This window comes from Diadema setosum, chromosome 7 (genome assembly GCF_964275005.1).
Source record: "Diadema setosum chromosome 7, eeDiaSeto1, whole genome shotgun sequence".
In the NCBI taxonomy this organism is placed as follows: domain Eukaryota; kingdom Metazoa; phylum Echinodermata; class Echinoidea; order Diadematoida; family Diadematidae; genus Diadema; species Diadema setosum.
Window position 1 is genome coordinate 17,846,287 of NC_092691.1, and position 14,817 is coordinate 17,861,103.

At 38.4% G+C, this 14,817-nt stretch overlaps 1 protein-coding gene across 1 annotated transcript; it reads right to left on the reverse strand.

Annotated features, from left to right (window-relative positions):
• Nucleotides 1–251: 251 nt before the first annotated feature.
• On the reverse strand, nucleotides 252–12,757 carry LOC140230927 (tubulin-specific chaperone A-like). Its single transcript, XM_072311067.1, has 4 exons — nucleotides 12,596–12,757; nucleotides 4,695–4,800; nucleotides 2,259–2,345; nucleotides 252–528 (listed from the first exon to the last, which is right to left on the reverse strand). Exons 1-4 carry the CDS (start codon nucleotides 12,652–12,654, stop codon nucleotides 442–444), a joined length of 339 nt encoding a protein of 112 aa, XP_072167168.1. The 5' UTR covers nucleotides 12,655–12,757; the 3' UTR covers nucleotides 252–441.
• Between the last annotated feature and the right edge of the window lie 2,060 nt (nucleotides 12,758–14,817).

Below are 14,817 nucleotides of genomic sequence, written 5' to 3' on the forward strand. Positions count from 1 at the left end.
AAATTCTGCATGCCTTTATATCACTTTAAAATTGTCCCGGTAAGGTCTATGTTGGCCATTTGTACACTTTGCGATTTGGTTATCATGAAAAAAGAAAAAACAAATTCTTCAGACTTCTCTTACTGCACATATATATAAAAAAAAAAAAAAAAAAAATGAAAGTTGCTTGTCGCATTTTTCTCAACAGATTCATGGAAATGAAGAAAAAATAACAAAACAAATAGAATGAAATAATATAAAGACACTTTCTTGTCAAACACTGCAGTCACACTTTTAGGTTCAATTAGGCTCCTGTACAACATCAAGTTTACAAGTTTACAAGACCAAAAAAAAAAGAAAAAAACACTTTTTAGAATGAATGTATTGGAAAAAGGCCCCAGCAGCATCCTTGTTGGAGAGGCAAACAAATGAGAAAACAAGAAGATAGAACGGCTGTACATCTCACTGTTGGGTTGCTGCCTCACGTTCCTTTAGTAATGTCACTGCAATCGTGTATTCTTCAGTCTCTGCTAGCTCCTGCTCTTGATCCTGTACATATGAAAATAAAAAAAAACAGCTAAATTAATAAAAACAACATGTTTTAAGTCATCAATTCATATCTCTTTCACCCTTCAACACCTCTATTACTATAAAGGCTGAATATGATTTTCTGCTTACTTGTCTGTTTGTTTTGAGAGTGGAAACTGACTCCAATCTTGACATTGTAGTCCCTTTGAGAGCATGCACCCTGAATGGCTACACACACACATTTGTATAGGAACGTGTAAGCATAATGTTCCATTGTTCACATCAAAACTGGTCCCTCACATAAAGGCCCTTTGGCCATCTATACCAATAAGGCTCAATGAGCTTACACGTACATGATTTCTTAATGCAGTAGCATTGAGTATTACCCATAAACTTAGCATATTACTATGTATGTAGTGTGCCACATTATGCTGCTACACGTACTGTAATATGGTGTGAAAAACATGCATCACTATTTTGGCACTTTCACCCAATAGATCCTTGCCTCTTAGCAACTTCAAATGCCAATATAATGTATAGCACATTTGAAATATTTGTGAATAATATCTAAGAAAATGCATGAACTGATATTCTTTTTTTATATCTTTGCCTTTGAACCATGAACTTCAAAAATACACTTCCTTCCTTACTTGTAAAATCAATTCAATCAATTGCCAACTTATCCTAGAGCCATGCACCTAAGAGAGAGGCAACCGCCATAACTTCAGTGTTTCTTCAATTACTTGAGTCTATTCAAAAAGCAATTATAAATTGCCTTGACTTTTGATCCCTAGCCATCACAAGCTATTGCCCAAAAATTTAAACAGCAAATTATCTTACCAAACAACATATAACTGTTAGGATTGATTACTTCACATCTAGTGCTCCTTGAATCATGGTTGATTTTTATCAGACTTTGCTACAATTTCATCCTGATCACTGTGTGCACAATGAACATGCACACACACTATCAAATGCAAACATGGACTGTCCCACATACCAGGAGACTATGTCCAACTCATTTAGTCTGTGGCACTTCAAAGAGCCTGTTGTTTTAATTTCTGCTGCTGGGATTCTGATTTCATGGAATATCAGTTGAAAGCCTATCCATATGACTCCAGCAATCACAGTAGGAAACATGGCAAAATGTCTTCTGTTGTACTTGGTATGGTTGAAAACACACTGATTATCATAAATACTGTTACCTTCGCTATGGGAGGAGGTTATGTTTTCATTACCGTTGGTTTGTCCGTGTGCAAAATAACTCAAAAAGTTGTAAACGGGTTTGGATGAAACTTGCAGGAAAGATTGAAAATGACACAAGGAACAGATGATCAAATTTTGCTAGTGATCCAGAAATTTTTCTGGATGTTATGAAGGGTTTTCAATATTTTGGCAGGTAGGGTCAATGAACTTGGGAGTTCAAGCTGTGCATTTTGAGGTTTTCATACGCACAATAAAGTGCGTGTTCTAATTTCTGCTAAGGCGAGGCGCACCGCGCAGCTGGAAGTTGATGATGTAACAAAAGGTTTCAATATTTGTAAATCGGGCGATTTCAGCATGCATACATATGGGTGGAAATCACTGATCTCTATGGAAGAACAAGATTATTGGTGGAAACTAGCTGCTTGGCGGAGGTCTGCGCTCTCGGAGTGCTTCTCTAGTTCAGTATGTATACCCTGTCATTTGAACAAAAGATGCTAGAGTCAGCACTGGCTTATGAAACCTAAGTTCGCACACAATGCACTTACAATCAAATTTTTAAGGTCAGTGTATGCTGTTTTTATCCTTCGTTCACAGTCGGGAATCATCATCTTTGACTCTTGTAGTACTTCAATCTGTGAAAGAAGAAGAAAAAAAAAAAACAGATCAGACAATCAAACAAGAGATCAGGAGGTCTTGCGCTCACCTGAGTTTTGCAAGCTCACCTTCCATGCATTCTTGCAGACTTTTACCTGAGAACATTAGAAACTTGAGGGCGGGGGGTGGGCGCAGCTTTAAGGGCCTCCAGGGGGACATGGTGTAAATTTGTATTTTCTATGACACTGGCAAAATACCTGCTAAGTATTTAGACAATTTGACTATAAACATATGCAGTTTCAAACAAAAAAACAACACCAAAATTTAAAAACTAACACCAATTTGGTGTATGGCCAAGCCCTGGATCTACCTTAAATAACCTCGGAAGTACATTTACTAATGTATTTACTCAAAGTATTTCTGGTTCTAAATAAGATCTGTACCTTTTTTTTTCTTTCAGATTCTCTAATTTGGGGGTTCTGGGGTGCTTGTATCTAATATATATGTCATCCCAGTGATAACAAGGAAAAGTAGAATTTACGCGGTGCGTAATATATGTCCCCGCCGGAAGTAGCATTTTGTAGCAAAATGTACAATACAGGTCACAAATCAAGGTCAAAGGTCAAAGAAATCAAAGGTCAAAATTCTGTGTAGAAGTTTTGAAGCCCTCACCTGCTGCCATCACATAAAGCAAACGGAATCGAAATCGGGTTAGAAATGGTGAAGGAGTAGCATTTTGTAGCCAATGTACAATATAGGTAAAAAATCAAGGTCAAAGGTCAAAGAAGTCAAAGGTCAAAATTCTGTGTAGAAGTTTTGAAGCCCTCACCTAGTGCCATCACATAAAGCGAGCGGAATCGAAATCGGGTTAGAAATGGCGAAGGAGTAGCATTTTGTAGCAAAATGTACAATACAGGTCAAAAAATCAAGGTCAAAGGTCAAAGAAGTCAAAGGTCAAAATTCTGTGTAGAAGTTTTGAAGCCCTCAACTAGTGCCATCACATAAAGCAAACGGAATCGAAATCGGGTTAGAAATGGCGAAGGAGTAGCATTTTGTAGCAAAATGTACAATATAGGTCAAAGGTCAAGGTCAAAGGTCACAACTGAAATTCTGTGTAGAAGTTTCAAAGCTCCCACATAGTGCTATCATATAAAGCAAACAGGATCAAAATTGGCTCATAAATGACAGAGAAGTAGCAAATTGAAGATTTTGATCACACACGGACGCACACACGGACACACGGACACACGGACGGACACACACACGGACACACACACGTACGGAGCCCGTTTCATAGTCCCCTGCTCGAACTCGTTCGGCGGGGACAATAAATACCTGCCAAGTTTGGTGATGAATTTGCCAGATCATGTATTTTCAAGAAGAAGAAAATGTGAAAATTAGGCCCAAATTTGGTCCCCCCCCCCCCCTGCATTGTGCCTCTGGAGGCCCCCTAGTGGCAAATATTATGTCCACTTGAACAAAGATATACTCTACACCAACACCTGTCAAGTTTGGTGAAAATCTGACCATGCATTTGTCATAAGACAAAGATTTGAAAATTGGACCCAAATTTGAAATCCCCTCATCCCTGATATGTCACAAACAAACTTGAAACTACAGTCACCAATCTACCAACTCATAGCACTAAAGATTCCTCAGTTTTTGTTTTGTTTTGTTTTGTTTTTTAATTCCCTCCCACTCCCCTGGACCCCAATTCGTACCCCCGCCCCATGGGGGAACCGCCGGAGCTGCCATGAACAAACTTGAAACTACAGTCAACGATGTATTTCCTCATACCACTAACTTACCTCTATCACTTTTGTTGTAGAGAGGGAGATTTTTAAAGATTCTTTAATTTGGGGGGTTTGTTCCCCCCCCCCCCAGACCCCAGGGGTCATTGAAACAAATTGAGATCCTATCCCCCAAAAGATGATACCTGCCAAGTTTGGTAAAACCCATCATGAGGTTTCCAAGAAGCTGAAAATATAAAAAGTTTACGCACAATGGACGACGAATGCCAGACGAAGATTGATCAGAATTTACCCCTGTATGGCTCAGGTGAGCTAAAAAATAGTGGTAATGATTATAAATTAAAACAGAATAAAAAAAAAATAACAAAACAAATAGATACATACATTGATAGATATTGATGGCTGCAATATATGTATTCTATGAATGATGCTGAGGCCATCTTTTTATTTTGCTTGATTACTCTTCCTGTAAGGATGTACATGTAGATCCTAAAATATCTATGTCAGTAATAATATGCCATTCTATGGGACAAGAGAAAATGATTTTGTAGGGTAGGCCCTATCTAAAAGTGATTCTAGAATGATTTCATCTTGAGTTTTCTTAGCATAATATACATGCCAGATATGACTACTCACCTGTTTTTTAATGTCATGCTCATCCTTTCCTTCGGTTTTCATTTTTTCCACTTTTTTCTCCTGATCCACTGCTTCTTTCTCGTACATTGTCTTCTCCTTCATTAATCTGAGCAAAGATTAAAGATCAAAGTTAACCTTTCAAGCAGAATCCACCAGCAATCTTATTACTCAGCAGTTATTGATGTGATCTAAATAAATCAAGATTTTTGTTCAGGTTTGTAGAGAGAACTAGAAATGTCGCTACGGCGACTGGTATGCCTCCGCCATAATACATTGTTCTTCTAATAGGTCTATAGTACAATGTCTTGACAATGTGTGATGACAGTTTCACATAATTGGCAAAATATTAAAATGACAGGTTTGTCACAAATGTGCTGAATGTTCACTTTCTTTGAACTAGGTTCAATTGGATGAATGACTAAATTGTCAGAGTGCAGGTATTTGGGGATTTGAGGATTTTTACGTGGCTTTTGACCCTTTTATAAGTTTATGCATTTAGTAATCTTCAAGGTATGGGGAAAAAGTGTAATTTCAGTATTAAATGGTAAAATAATAGCATTTAAACCTGGCCTTTGACCCTTGACCTTTGACCTCAAATTTCAAGAGAGAATCACTGTTAGGTAGAACATGCATAAATATGTAATAAGTTTCATGATGATACCTTGAGTTACTTTCGAGATATGGAGGAAGAAGTGAAGTTTAGCACTTTCACTTGACCTTTGACCTTTTGACCTTTGACCTTTTGGCAAGAAACTTCCCACATAATATCTATTGGGTAATACATGCATATATCAAGTTTCAAGAAAAAATCCTGCAGGCATTGCATAAAAATGAGCGAAGTAGTGAGACTTTGACGGGTTGACCTTGACCTTTGACCTCTGCCTCATGACCCCCAACTTCCCTAGGTAATCACTGCCCATCAGTACATGCATATATACTAAGTTCCACAAAGATACCTTGAACCATTTGCAAGATATGGAGAAAAACATGAAATTTCAACCTTTTGACTTGACCTTTGACCTCATGACCCAAGAATCTCTCCGGAGAATCTTTATTTGGTAGTTCATATATAAACAAAGTTTCAAGAAAATACCTTCAGGCATTGCATGGATATGGGGGAAATAGTGAAATTTTGAGCATTTGACCTTGACCTTTTTGACCTTTGACCTTGAGCATGTGCCCCTAAAAGTTGATAGGCACAACTTCGCCCACTCATACATATACATGCAAAGTTTCATTAAGATTCCTCAAACAGTTTTTTAGTTACGCTGTCCACAAAATTGATTACGGACGGAAGGACGGACGGATGGACGGACAGACGGACAACCCGAAAACATAATGCCTCCGGCACCACTTCGTGGCGGAGGCATAAAAAGGCAAATCTTATCTATATCTTGGTGAAAGCGTGATGAACCACAGCTTTACCATCAGAGCCGAAACTTATAACACCTTACATGGAACAAATCACATAGCAAATAAGATATTAGAATGACAGCAGTATTGATGGCTCAGGTGCTTCATATATATCTCTTGAAAGGAAAAAAGAGCAAGTGTAGTGGCAAATACAACACTTCCATAGGCCTCTTTTATACAACCCTATGTATACTTGCTATTGTAGTGATACAGTCATTTACTAATTACCAGTACATTGTACTCGAATCACTGCCTTATAATTTATAAGATTACATAATGATAAATGCTTAATTTACTTGCTCAAGGTATGATGATTTTGGACAGGTCAAGCAACAATGTCTACTCATTTCAGTCACTATCAGCAAAAGATCAACTGAAGCTCCTTCAAGTAATCATGTTTGTGCTCTCATGTGAGCATATATGGTGAGCAATACAACAGAAGAAAGGGACCTAAATTTAAAGCACTGTTTTGCACTCCAGTCAGAACCTGAACTCAACAGTAAAAGTCAACTTTTTTTTCAATTAACGGTATACCAACCCAGTTTTGATCAAAGCATCGAAAGGTCAATTTGATACTGTTACCTACCTATAAAGCAATTAAATTTCAAGGAAAGATCAATTCATGGCATGTTTTATAACAGTGACAGCACACTGAACACTCCTAAAAACACTGGTACAAGACTAAAGGAGGTCAGTAACAGTGACATATGTCATTGTGATGTCATCACATTGTGGTAATGCATTCTGTGAAGTCATACAAGACAGAGTGGTGTATTGTCTTTCAATACATGTACTTTTGAGACAGAACCCACTCTCACTCAGTGGCTACATCAATAAGAGTCACTTAGATATCTAGTTTATATCCACAGATTCATTTGTGTTTGGGTCTCATCAAATAAAACCAGGAAAAGTTATAAAACAACCAATACATCTTGACCAGAACACGAGTTCATAACATTAAAACAACCTATTGAAGATGTCTGGTGGTATTAAAACTTATAGCACTTTCTTGGAATTAACTTTCTAATAGTTTGCTACCTTATGTGTACTGCCTGTTGGGTAAATATGCAAAATCTATTCATTGTTATCTTAACCCAATGAGGACCATCTGATTTTTACATAACACATGCTTCCCATAGACACCTGCCTGAGTGTACTTGGGGCTAGTCTCCAATGGGTTAATCAATTCTTCCATCTCTGAATGAAGCTCCTATGCTTGGTAGCCATAGTGTATTTGTTTGGCAGATTATAAAACTCTGCTAACAGAATTAACTTTTGATATACTTCTTCAGGAAACGGAAAAAATTTTATTTTCTTTTTTTTTCCACTTGAAAGAAAAGCACTGCATGTATTCAGAATCTATATCTGTGATTCAATGTATCTTCACAATCTGATTTATGAGACAATATAATGAACAGAGTACCCAAAGACACATGCTCATTGATGCTGTGTATATGTGACCTGCGACAACAAAAGGATCCTAAAGTCGCTGATGGCTGAGCCGAGAAAATCGAGTTTAAAGTCAGATCATCAAAATCGGTCAAAACTACCGGTTTTCTGTTCTTTGCATAATTTTGTAGTCTAATGTATCGTCTATCATCTGTCAAAATTTCGAAGCTAAATGGTCAAAGGAAAGGCAAGAAAATAATGTTTTTCTGGGCCATGATTTTCCGACTTTCAACGGAACAGAAACGTGTCCGAAGATTTGGATTTACCACCGCAGCTAGACTCCGCCCCTAGCAACGAGGGAGTGATCTTATTGGTCAGTGCGTGGCATCCTGGTTACTGATTGGTCGTGCGTAGACCGCTGGCGCTAAGCTTGAATGAACATCGTGGAGGTTGCTAAGAACATATTTCTATTGTCAAGCGGTGAAGACTGTCTTGCCTCCCCTTGCTCTTGATAGCGTCGGAAGGCAAACTTTGAAGGCGGTTTTCTCGAAACGCTGATTTCCTAAACCACGCGATATGCGCTAATAAAATCATTGATATCTCAGCAACAGAGTACTTTCATGAGTCATGTTATATATGAAATTAAAGTGGAAGAGCAAGGGAATAATATCAAGTCATTTTCAGAAAATTGTCCTTCCCCGACTTTCAGATCCTTTTGTTGTAGCGGGTCACATATTTCATACTCTTCAAGACAAGAAGAGAACACAGCATGGTGTGCAGCATGTCTATGTTGCATACTGCATACAGCACATGTCTAAAACTGCGACCAGCCTGAACGCAAAGTGTGTTCGGGCTGTGGATATAAGGATTTAGTGTCTTATATATGGTGGCTCTGCCCGTGAAATTCAACATCAAAACTTGATTTATTTTAAATTTGAATATTATGTACTGATGTAGTTTAATTGTTGACAACTCATGCCATGCAAAATTTGGTTCTTCCAATAGACCCTTTTTGTTCTTGATTTGGTCAATCATAAACCCGTCCATACTTTAACAACTGATCCACTTGAACCTGTGCACATACTGTACCAGCGCAAAGGTTCCAAACCCTTCCAGTTGTTGTTAAAACCAAGGTCCTCCATGCAGCACCATGAATGAGAAATGATAATACATCTTGACCAGAACACGAGTTCATAACAATAACACCTAGAGCATACCTGCCAACATTTCAAGATGAGATATCTTACTCGTGGATTGCAAAAATCTTATTTTATATGCAAACTGAAGTTAAAAATCTTACTTTCAGTCAAATCTTCAGAAAATACACATGAAAGGTATATCTAAATATTTTTGAAAAATCTTATTTCTCTGACAGAAAATCTTATTTTGCTATTTTTGATATAAAAAATCTTACTGAATCTGATAAAATCTTATTAGTTGGCAAGTATGCTAGAGTAATTATCCGCTTCAGACAGGGTGCCTATTTGCATTGCGGCAGGGGCAGTTTTTTATTCATTGATTGATAAAACAGCTAAAGAGCGTCAAGTGTGCTCATTCCCACTTTAGAACAAAAGCAGGAGATACTCGCAAGTGTTATGGGAAGTGAGAGTACTCTCACACCTGATTGGACCTTTTCATCAACGAATGAAATGGCTCCTGCTGCCACAAATAGGCACCCTATCGCAAACAGGGATGATTACTCCACCATCTATGTAATGAGATGTTACTTGGAGATCTTGCAAATAAGGTATACATGTAGAAGGTAAAACATGTTAGACTCCAATTCTTGAAAGAAGAGAAAAATCAGTGCAAGTTCTAGGGAGGATCCGGGAATTCCATAAAGGGGAGGCCCTTTTACAAAATGAAAGGGGGTGCGCACGAAAGTATGTACCAGAAATATCTAGACAGTGATAGCGACTACATTAGAAGGCCAGGCCTTGACCATTGACTGCTGATGTCTGAAGATATACTGTAATACAACAGACTCCTTACTAGATGATGGTCAATCAACTGAGGCAAATTTGAATTTTGGGTAACTGTGTTCAATGCACTTGTCAATGTAATGACGCCCTACTAACCCTCCTACTACCCCTGGACATGGGTGCGTCATGGTCATTTTTTGACCGACCATACATGGTTTTTGACGCACACCACAGTCACTTAGTTCAAGAATGAGATTTATTTCTTAGTTTCATGTGTGTGCACAGTATTTATCATTCCCTAAAGAATTAAAAAAAAGGGTTTGTATTCTGATTATTTGTTATTTCGAATTTGAAAAGAGCAAAATCCCTGTGCCAATGTTTTTCTTCCGAAAATGTCACTTGCAGCATTCATATTCTAAAAATAAAAAATAGAAAAGTTTCGTTAATCTGAAAACGAATTGTAATTCATTTTCAGATTAACTTTATTATTTCTTTATTGGCTTAACGAACCTTCAGAATAAAGAAATTTCAGAGAAACAAACAGTAGTAAACATTTTTTTTTTCTCTTTCTTCAATCGAGCAATAGGCGGACAATTCAGAATCCAGAAGTATTTAAAACAGGAAAATAAGTTATAGTTTACGTATTTCTTTTATTGGTTAGTACAGATAATTCTGATATGAAATGGAAAAAAAAATGCCAGATAAATGAAAGAAATAAATAATCTTAATGTTTGTAAGCCTGGCTGGGTCTTCGCCCTGGGGCTTCGACTAGAGCGAACATTCTTTCCCAGTTCATCCCCCAGGCCCCAGACTGTTTATGACCTCCGAGAATGCGCCAGTACGCACGGTTTCTTTTGTTGAATACAGCAGTCTCTTCGTTACCTACCCCCTCCCCCTTCCTCAAGTCCGGCACCTTGCCATAGTGGGACTTTTTCTTTTTTTCTTGGTAAAGTTGGTGTTTAAAATCCTGTACTCTTGACTGCATGTTAGGGACGTGTTTTTCATTTCTATCCGAATTACGTAGAGTCTAACGTTACTGTGTTCTACACCACATGGAGCATAATGGAGCACGCTGCTCACAGCGATTCACACACCTCACTCGACTTACCTGCTACTGCAGGTACGCCATGGCAGAAAATGCGAGCAGAAAATGGCATGCGGCAGGAAGTTTCTTCTGCTGCCGCTTCTTTCACTGTCAAAAATTCGCCACAGAATATTATTTAGACGCACATTGTATTGGAATAAAGAGAACTTTCTTCAATAGCAATGAGTGTTGGTGTTGCATCGCAATATGCAATAACCACTATAGGGCTTATTCAAGTAAGTGTTCGACAGTAAGGTCGAAATTGTTACATCGCTAAACAGTCGTTCAGGTTTGAGCTTGCGTATGCATGATTTCATGGGTTTGTTGGAGGGAAAATGTGAGGAAAAAGGGTGGCTTTTAAATTATTTGCTTGCCAGATTCGGGCAAGCATTTTCCCATCTTATTCCAAAACGCTTCCCCACTTTGATTGTCACTTGCCTTGGGAAAGTGCTCATTGTAATTTCACTCGCGGTACGTGTATCCGGTACTGGTAGCGTGCAAAAATGCGTGCAGTTTTCCATACACATAGTCAAGTGACGTACTGTAACGCACCCACCCCTCGGTCCAGAATGTTGCGTGTACTTTTCCATAGCCAAGTGACGTACCATATCTAGCCTGACCAGACCGCTGTGCAAAGCACAGCAGTCTGACATGTACTAGTGTTTAAACGTTGTAAACGACCGTCGCTTTTGACGGCAAGACCACAAAAAATGTCTTTTATTTTGTTTGATTTTAACAGTAATACCACCCACCTATATCGTATTTTGCTGATGGTTGAGTTGAATTTGGTGTTTTGTTGGTATCCAAACCTTATTGTTGAATTTTTCGGAGTAGATTGTGCGATGATTCACAAAATCAACGAACTACCACGAATGCTCAACCCGAGGTACCGTGGTAGCATTTTACAGTACGTACGCCCGTGCGTTTCGTGTGTTACGTAAAGCTTGTCTTCTTCTACGTACATGTATTTCTGCGCGTGCTGCTCTCATGATTTGACGTCATTTCCGCTCCGACTAGCTCATCCACTTCCGCTCCGACTACAATGTAGCTACGTTGTAGTATAGGAGAGTGATTGCCATTCAATAACAAGCAGAAGATGAGGAGTGAAGCAATACGGACGCTTACAGACCTGATTTTAAGGATGGATTTCGGTGGGTTTTTGACGTAATTAAAAAAAAAATACGCATACCGATTATTGAATGATTATCATAGATTACGGGGATTCCTTATATTTTAGTTTTACACGATTAATAAAGATATTCATGAAGGAAACGTACACCCACCGCTGAAAAATAACAACATCTGCGAAGGAGTAGACGTGCAGAAAGCGACAGCGGCTGCGTGTAGTTAGTACCATATCATGACACACCCCTCGGTCAAAAATTTGACCAACAATAATGGGAATTTGATGCACCCCTCGGTCAAAAATTTGACGGACACACCTGGGAAAATGACGCACACCTGGGTCACAAATTTGACTGACCAAACGAGGAAATGACGCACCCATGTCCGGGGGTAGTGGGGCGAGTCATTACATTGACAAGCAAGTGCATAATAGCACTATCATCACTAACGTTAGGTCTATGCACATCACAACACTACACAATACTACATCACTAGGGCAATCAGTAGCAGACGACCAGACGCCGTGCTTCGCACGGCGTCCCCGTGCGCCAGCACAGCACAGCGACAGGGCTGTGTGTGTGTGTGTGTAACGTTAGTTACAGACGAGTGACAACACTCACATGGCCATAGTCCCACCTGTGGGAAAATTTGTTTCCTTGCACACAAATAGAGATGATGCATAGGGCCGTATAAATCGCTGATAAAACCCTACTACTGGTTCTGATCCTACGTAAGAGTTGATTGACAACAATGTTTTAGCTTACTATTAACGAGCATGTAATTAACGGTCGTTAGCTGAATGACCACTGATAGAACAAGCCCCCTAACTTTACTACTTTACTCACTAACGTTAGAATCTAGTCCACACACACGTTCACACACTACACTGACACGGCATAGATCTAGCTCCTGATGATCCGGATCTTGCCCATTTCGAGGACAGCGGTGGTGCACACCAGAATACTTACCTCTTTAGCACACCGGTCTTAATTTTGATGTTTCGGACTCTCGGATCTGCACTTGCCATATTAATTAGACGGTAGTTTATAACCTATGATTTGCTGAATTAGTGAAGATAGCTGTCCTTCCACTTGTCTCGGCTAACGTCTTTTTCCGCGTCGCGGGCGTAAATGATTAATCCTGCTATGGGAAGCCCCAATCGTGGCGCTAAAATCGCCCACAACTAACTAGTCACCACCCTGCACTTGTAATCTCGAACCTATTGACGCACGGAGTTGCGGAGTTGGGAAGAGAATCGTGGTTAGAACAGATCGTGGTTCTAGTAGGCTTGATAAGGGCGAAAAAAAGGGGTGATCGCTGCATTTTATAGTACAAAATGTCCTATTTGGCACACATGTCTTACAATTGGAATTTTTTTCATCTAAAGACACAATCTGTATCTATGCAAGTAAGCCTTAATTTGCATAATCTATGCAAAAATACATTTAAAAAAATACATACAATGTGCATCCAGCAGAAATACCTGATTTTGTAGAAGTATTCGATAATGTGGAAACAATTCCTGCAATGTCACACCTAATATGTAAATAAACATAAAATTTGCATAATCATGAGAGTTATGCAAATTGATTTGTAAATAATGAAACCCCCTTAAATCTCATCCTAGATAGATATAACCCGTTAGAAACACTCTATGAAACAAAATTAGAAAAGAATTTGAATAATTGAACAATCTTTACCAGCTAATTTACATATTTACTAAAGAAAATAAAGTAAAAATATTATCTTTAAAGTTTTCCTTACAGTCTAAGAACTGCATTTTATGATAAAAATTACCAAAGTACCAAAGTAGTATGCATATCCTTTATTAGTCAAAAGGAAATGGTTTGTAATACCAAAACACTATACTTCCTATGCAAATACCACCTAATTAGCATATTGTGCATATTAATACCCGAATGTACCAAAAGTCAATGGTCAACGTCGACTGAAGAAATTGTACTAGTTTACGCGATAACTCAAGACTGGATTAAGCAAATTTCACCAAACTTGGTCCAAGGATGACGTATGATGGGGCAATTAATTAAGCTGTTTTAAGTAAAATCGGCAAGAGTTCAAAGGTCAAAAAGTTCAAGGTCAATGCAAAAATTTCATTGTTTCCCCCATATCTATGCAATGCCTGAAGGTATTTTCTTGAAATTTAGTGACTGCATACATGTACTACCAAAATAAGATTCTCCAGAGAGTTTGAGGTCAAGAGGTCAAAGGTGAAAGGTCAGGTGAAAATATTAAAATGTCACTTTTTCTTCTCTGTATCTCGCAAATGGTTCGAGGTGTCTTCATGGAACTTGGTACTGGCAGGGATTTTCTAGGGAATTTAGGGGCCATTTGTCAAAGGTCAGGGGTCAAAGATCAAGGTCAATTGGGCCCTCAAACTTTTACTATTTCCCTCATATTTTGCAATGCTTGTAGGATTTTTCTTGAAACTTAATATATACATGTATTACCTAATGGGGATTCTCCGGGAAATTTCCTGCCAAAAGGTCAAAGCTCTGATGAAAGTGCTATATTTCACTTTTTCTTCCATATCTTGAATGTGAATCAAGGTATCATGAAACTTGGTACATATTTGTGCATGTTCTACCTGACAGTGATACCCTTGTTGATTATCGAAAAACGTTAAGCCCTCCCCTCTCAAGTGTTTTTGTTTCCTCTTGATACGTAGGAAAGGACATGGAATTCAGTGACATGGTATAGTCATCACCGTCATTGCATGTAATGTATGGGTCGCATGAAAGTTAATTTTGATGCACACACATGTATAACCTCTGACATTCTTACCTTTTACATTTTTACCTGTGTATTTTTATTTAATTTTAACCTCTGACATCTTTACACAAAACCAGTTAACATAATTATTATTATTATTTTTTTTTTTTTGGAAAAAGGTGCAAGATCATGTAGGTCATGATCATCTATACAGGTATTAGCTGGTATGTGGTGGAATATAACATTCTTTGGACCGTCAGGGAGTTACATTATCCCAAAGGAAAACAATGACAACCAGAGAGAATATGACATTTACGATCCTCGTAAATAACAGTAGCATGTGACAATCTGTTGACAAATCACATCCTATAGTAATTGTAAAGGCCATCAAATATACTCTTTTATGGCTAAGAACATATTATCTCTGCTTTGATTTATTGTTGAAATTGACTGATTTTAA

Bases quoted from the DNA above. Each gene is read 5' to 3' on its own strand.
- LOC140230927 (XM_072311067.1), bottom strand. From the start codon at position 12,654: ATGGCAAGTGCAGATCCGAGAGTCCGAAACATCAAAATTAAGACCGGT. The intron at 2,346-4,694 runs GTGAGTAGTCAT...CTTCTTTCACAG, and splicing joins AGCATGACATTAAAAAACAG to ATTGAAGTACTACAAGAGTC. The intron at 529-2,258 runs GTAAGTGCATTG...TCATATGTACAG, and splicing joins CTGACCTTAAAAATTTGATT to GATCAAGAGCAGGAGCTAGC.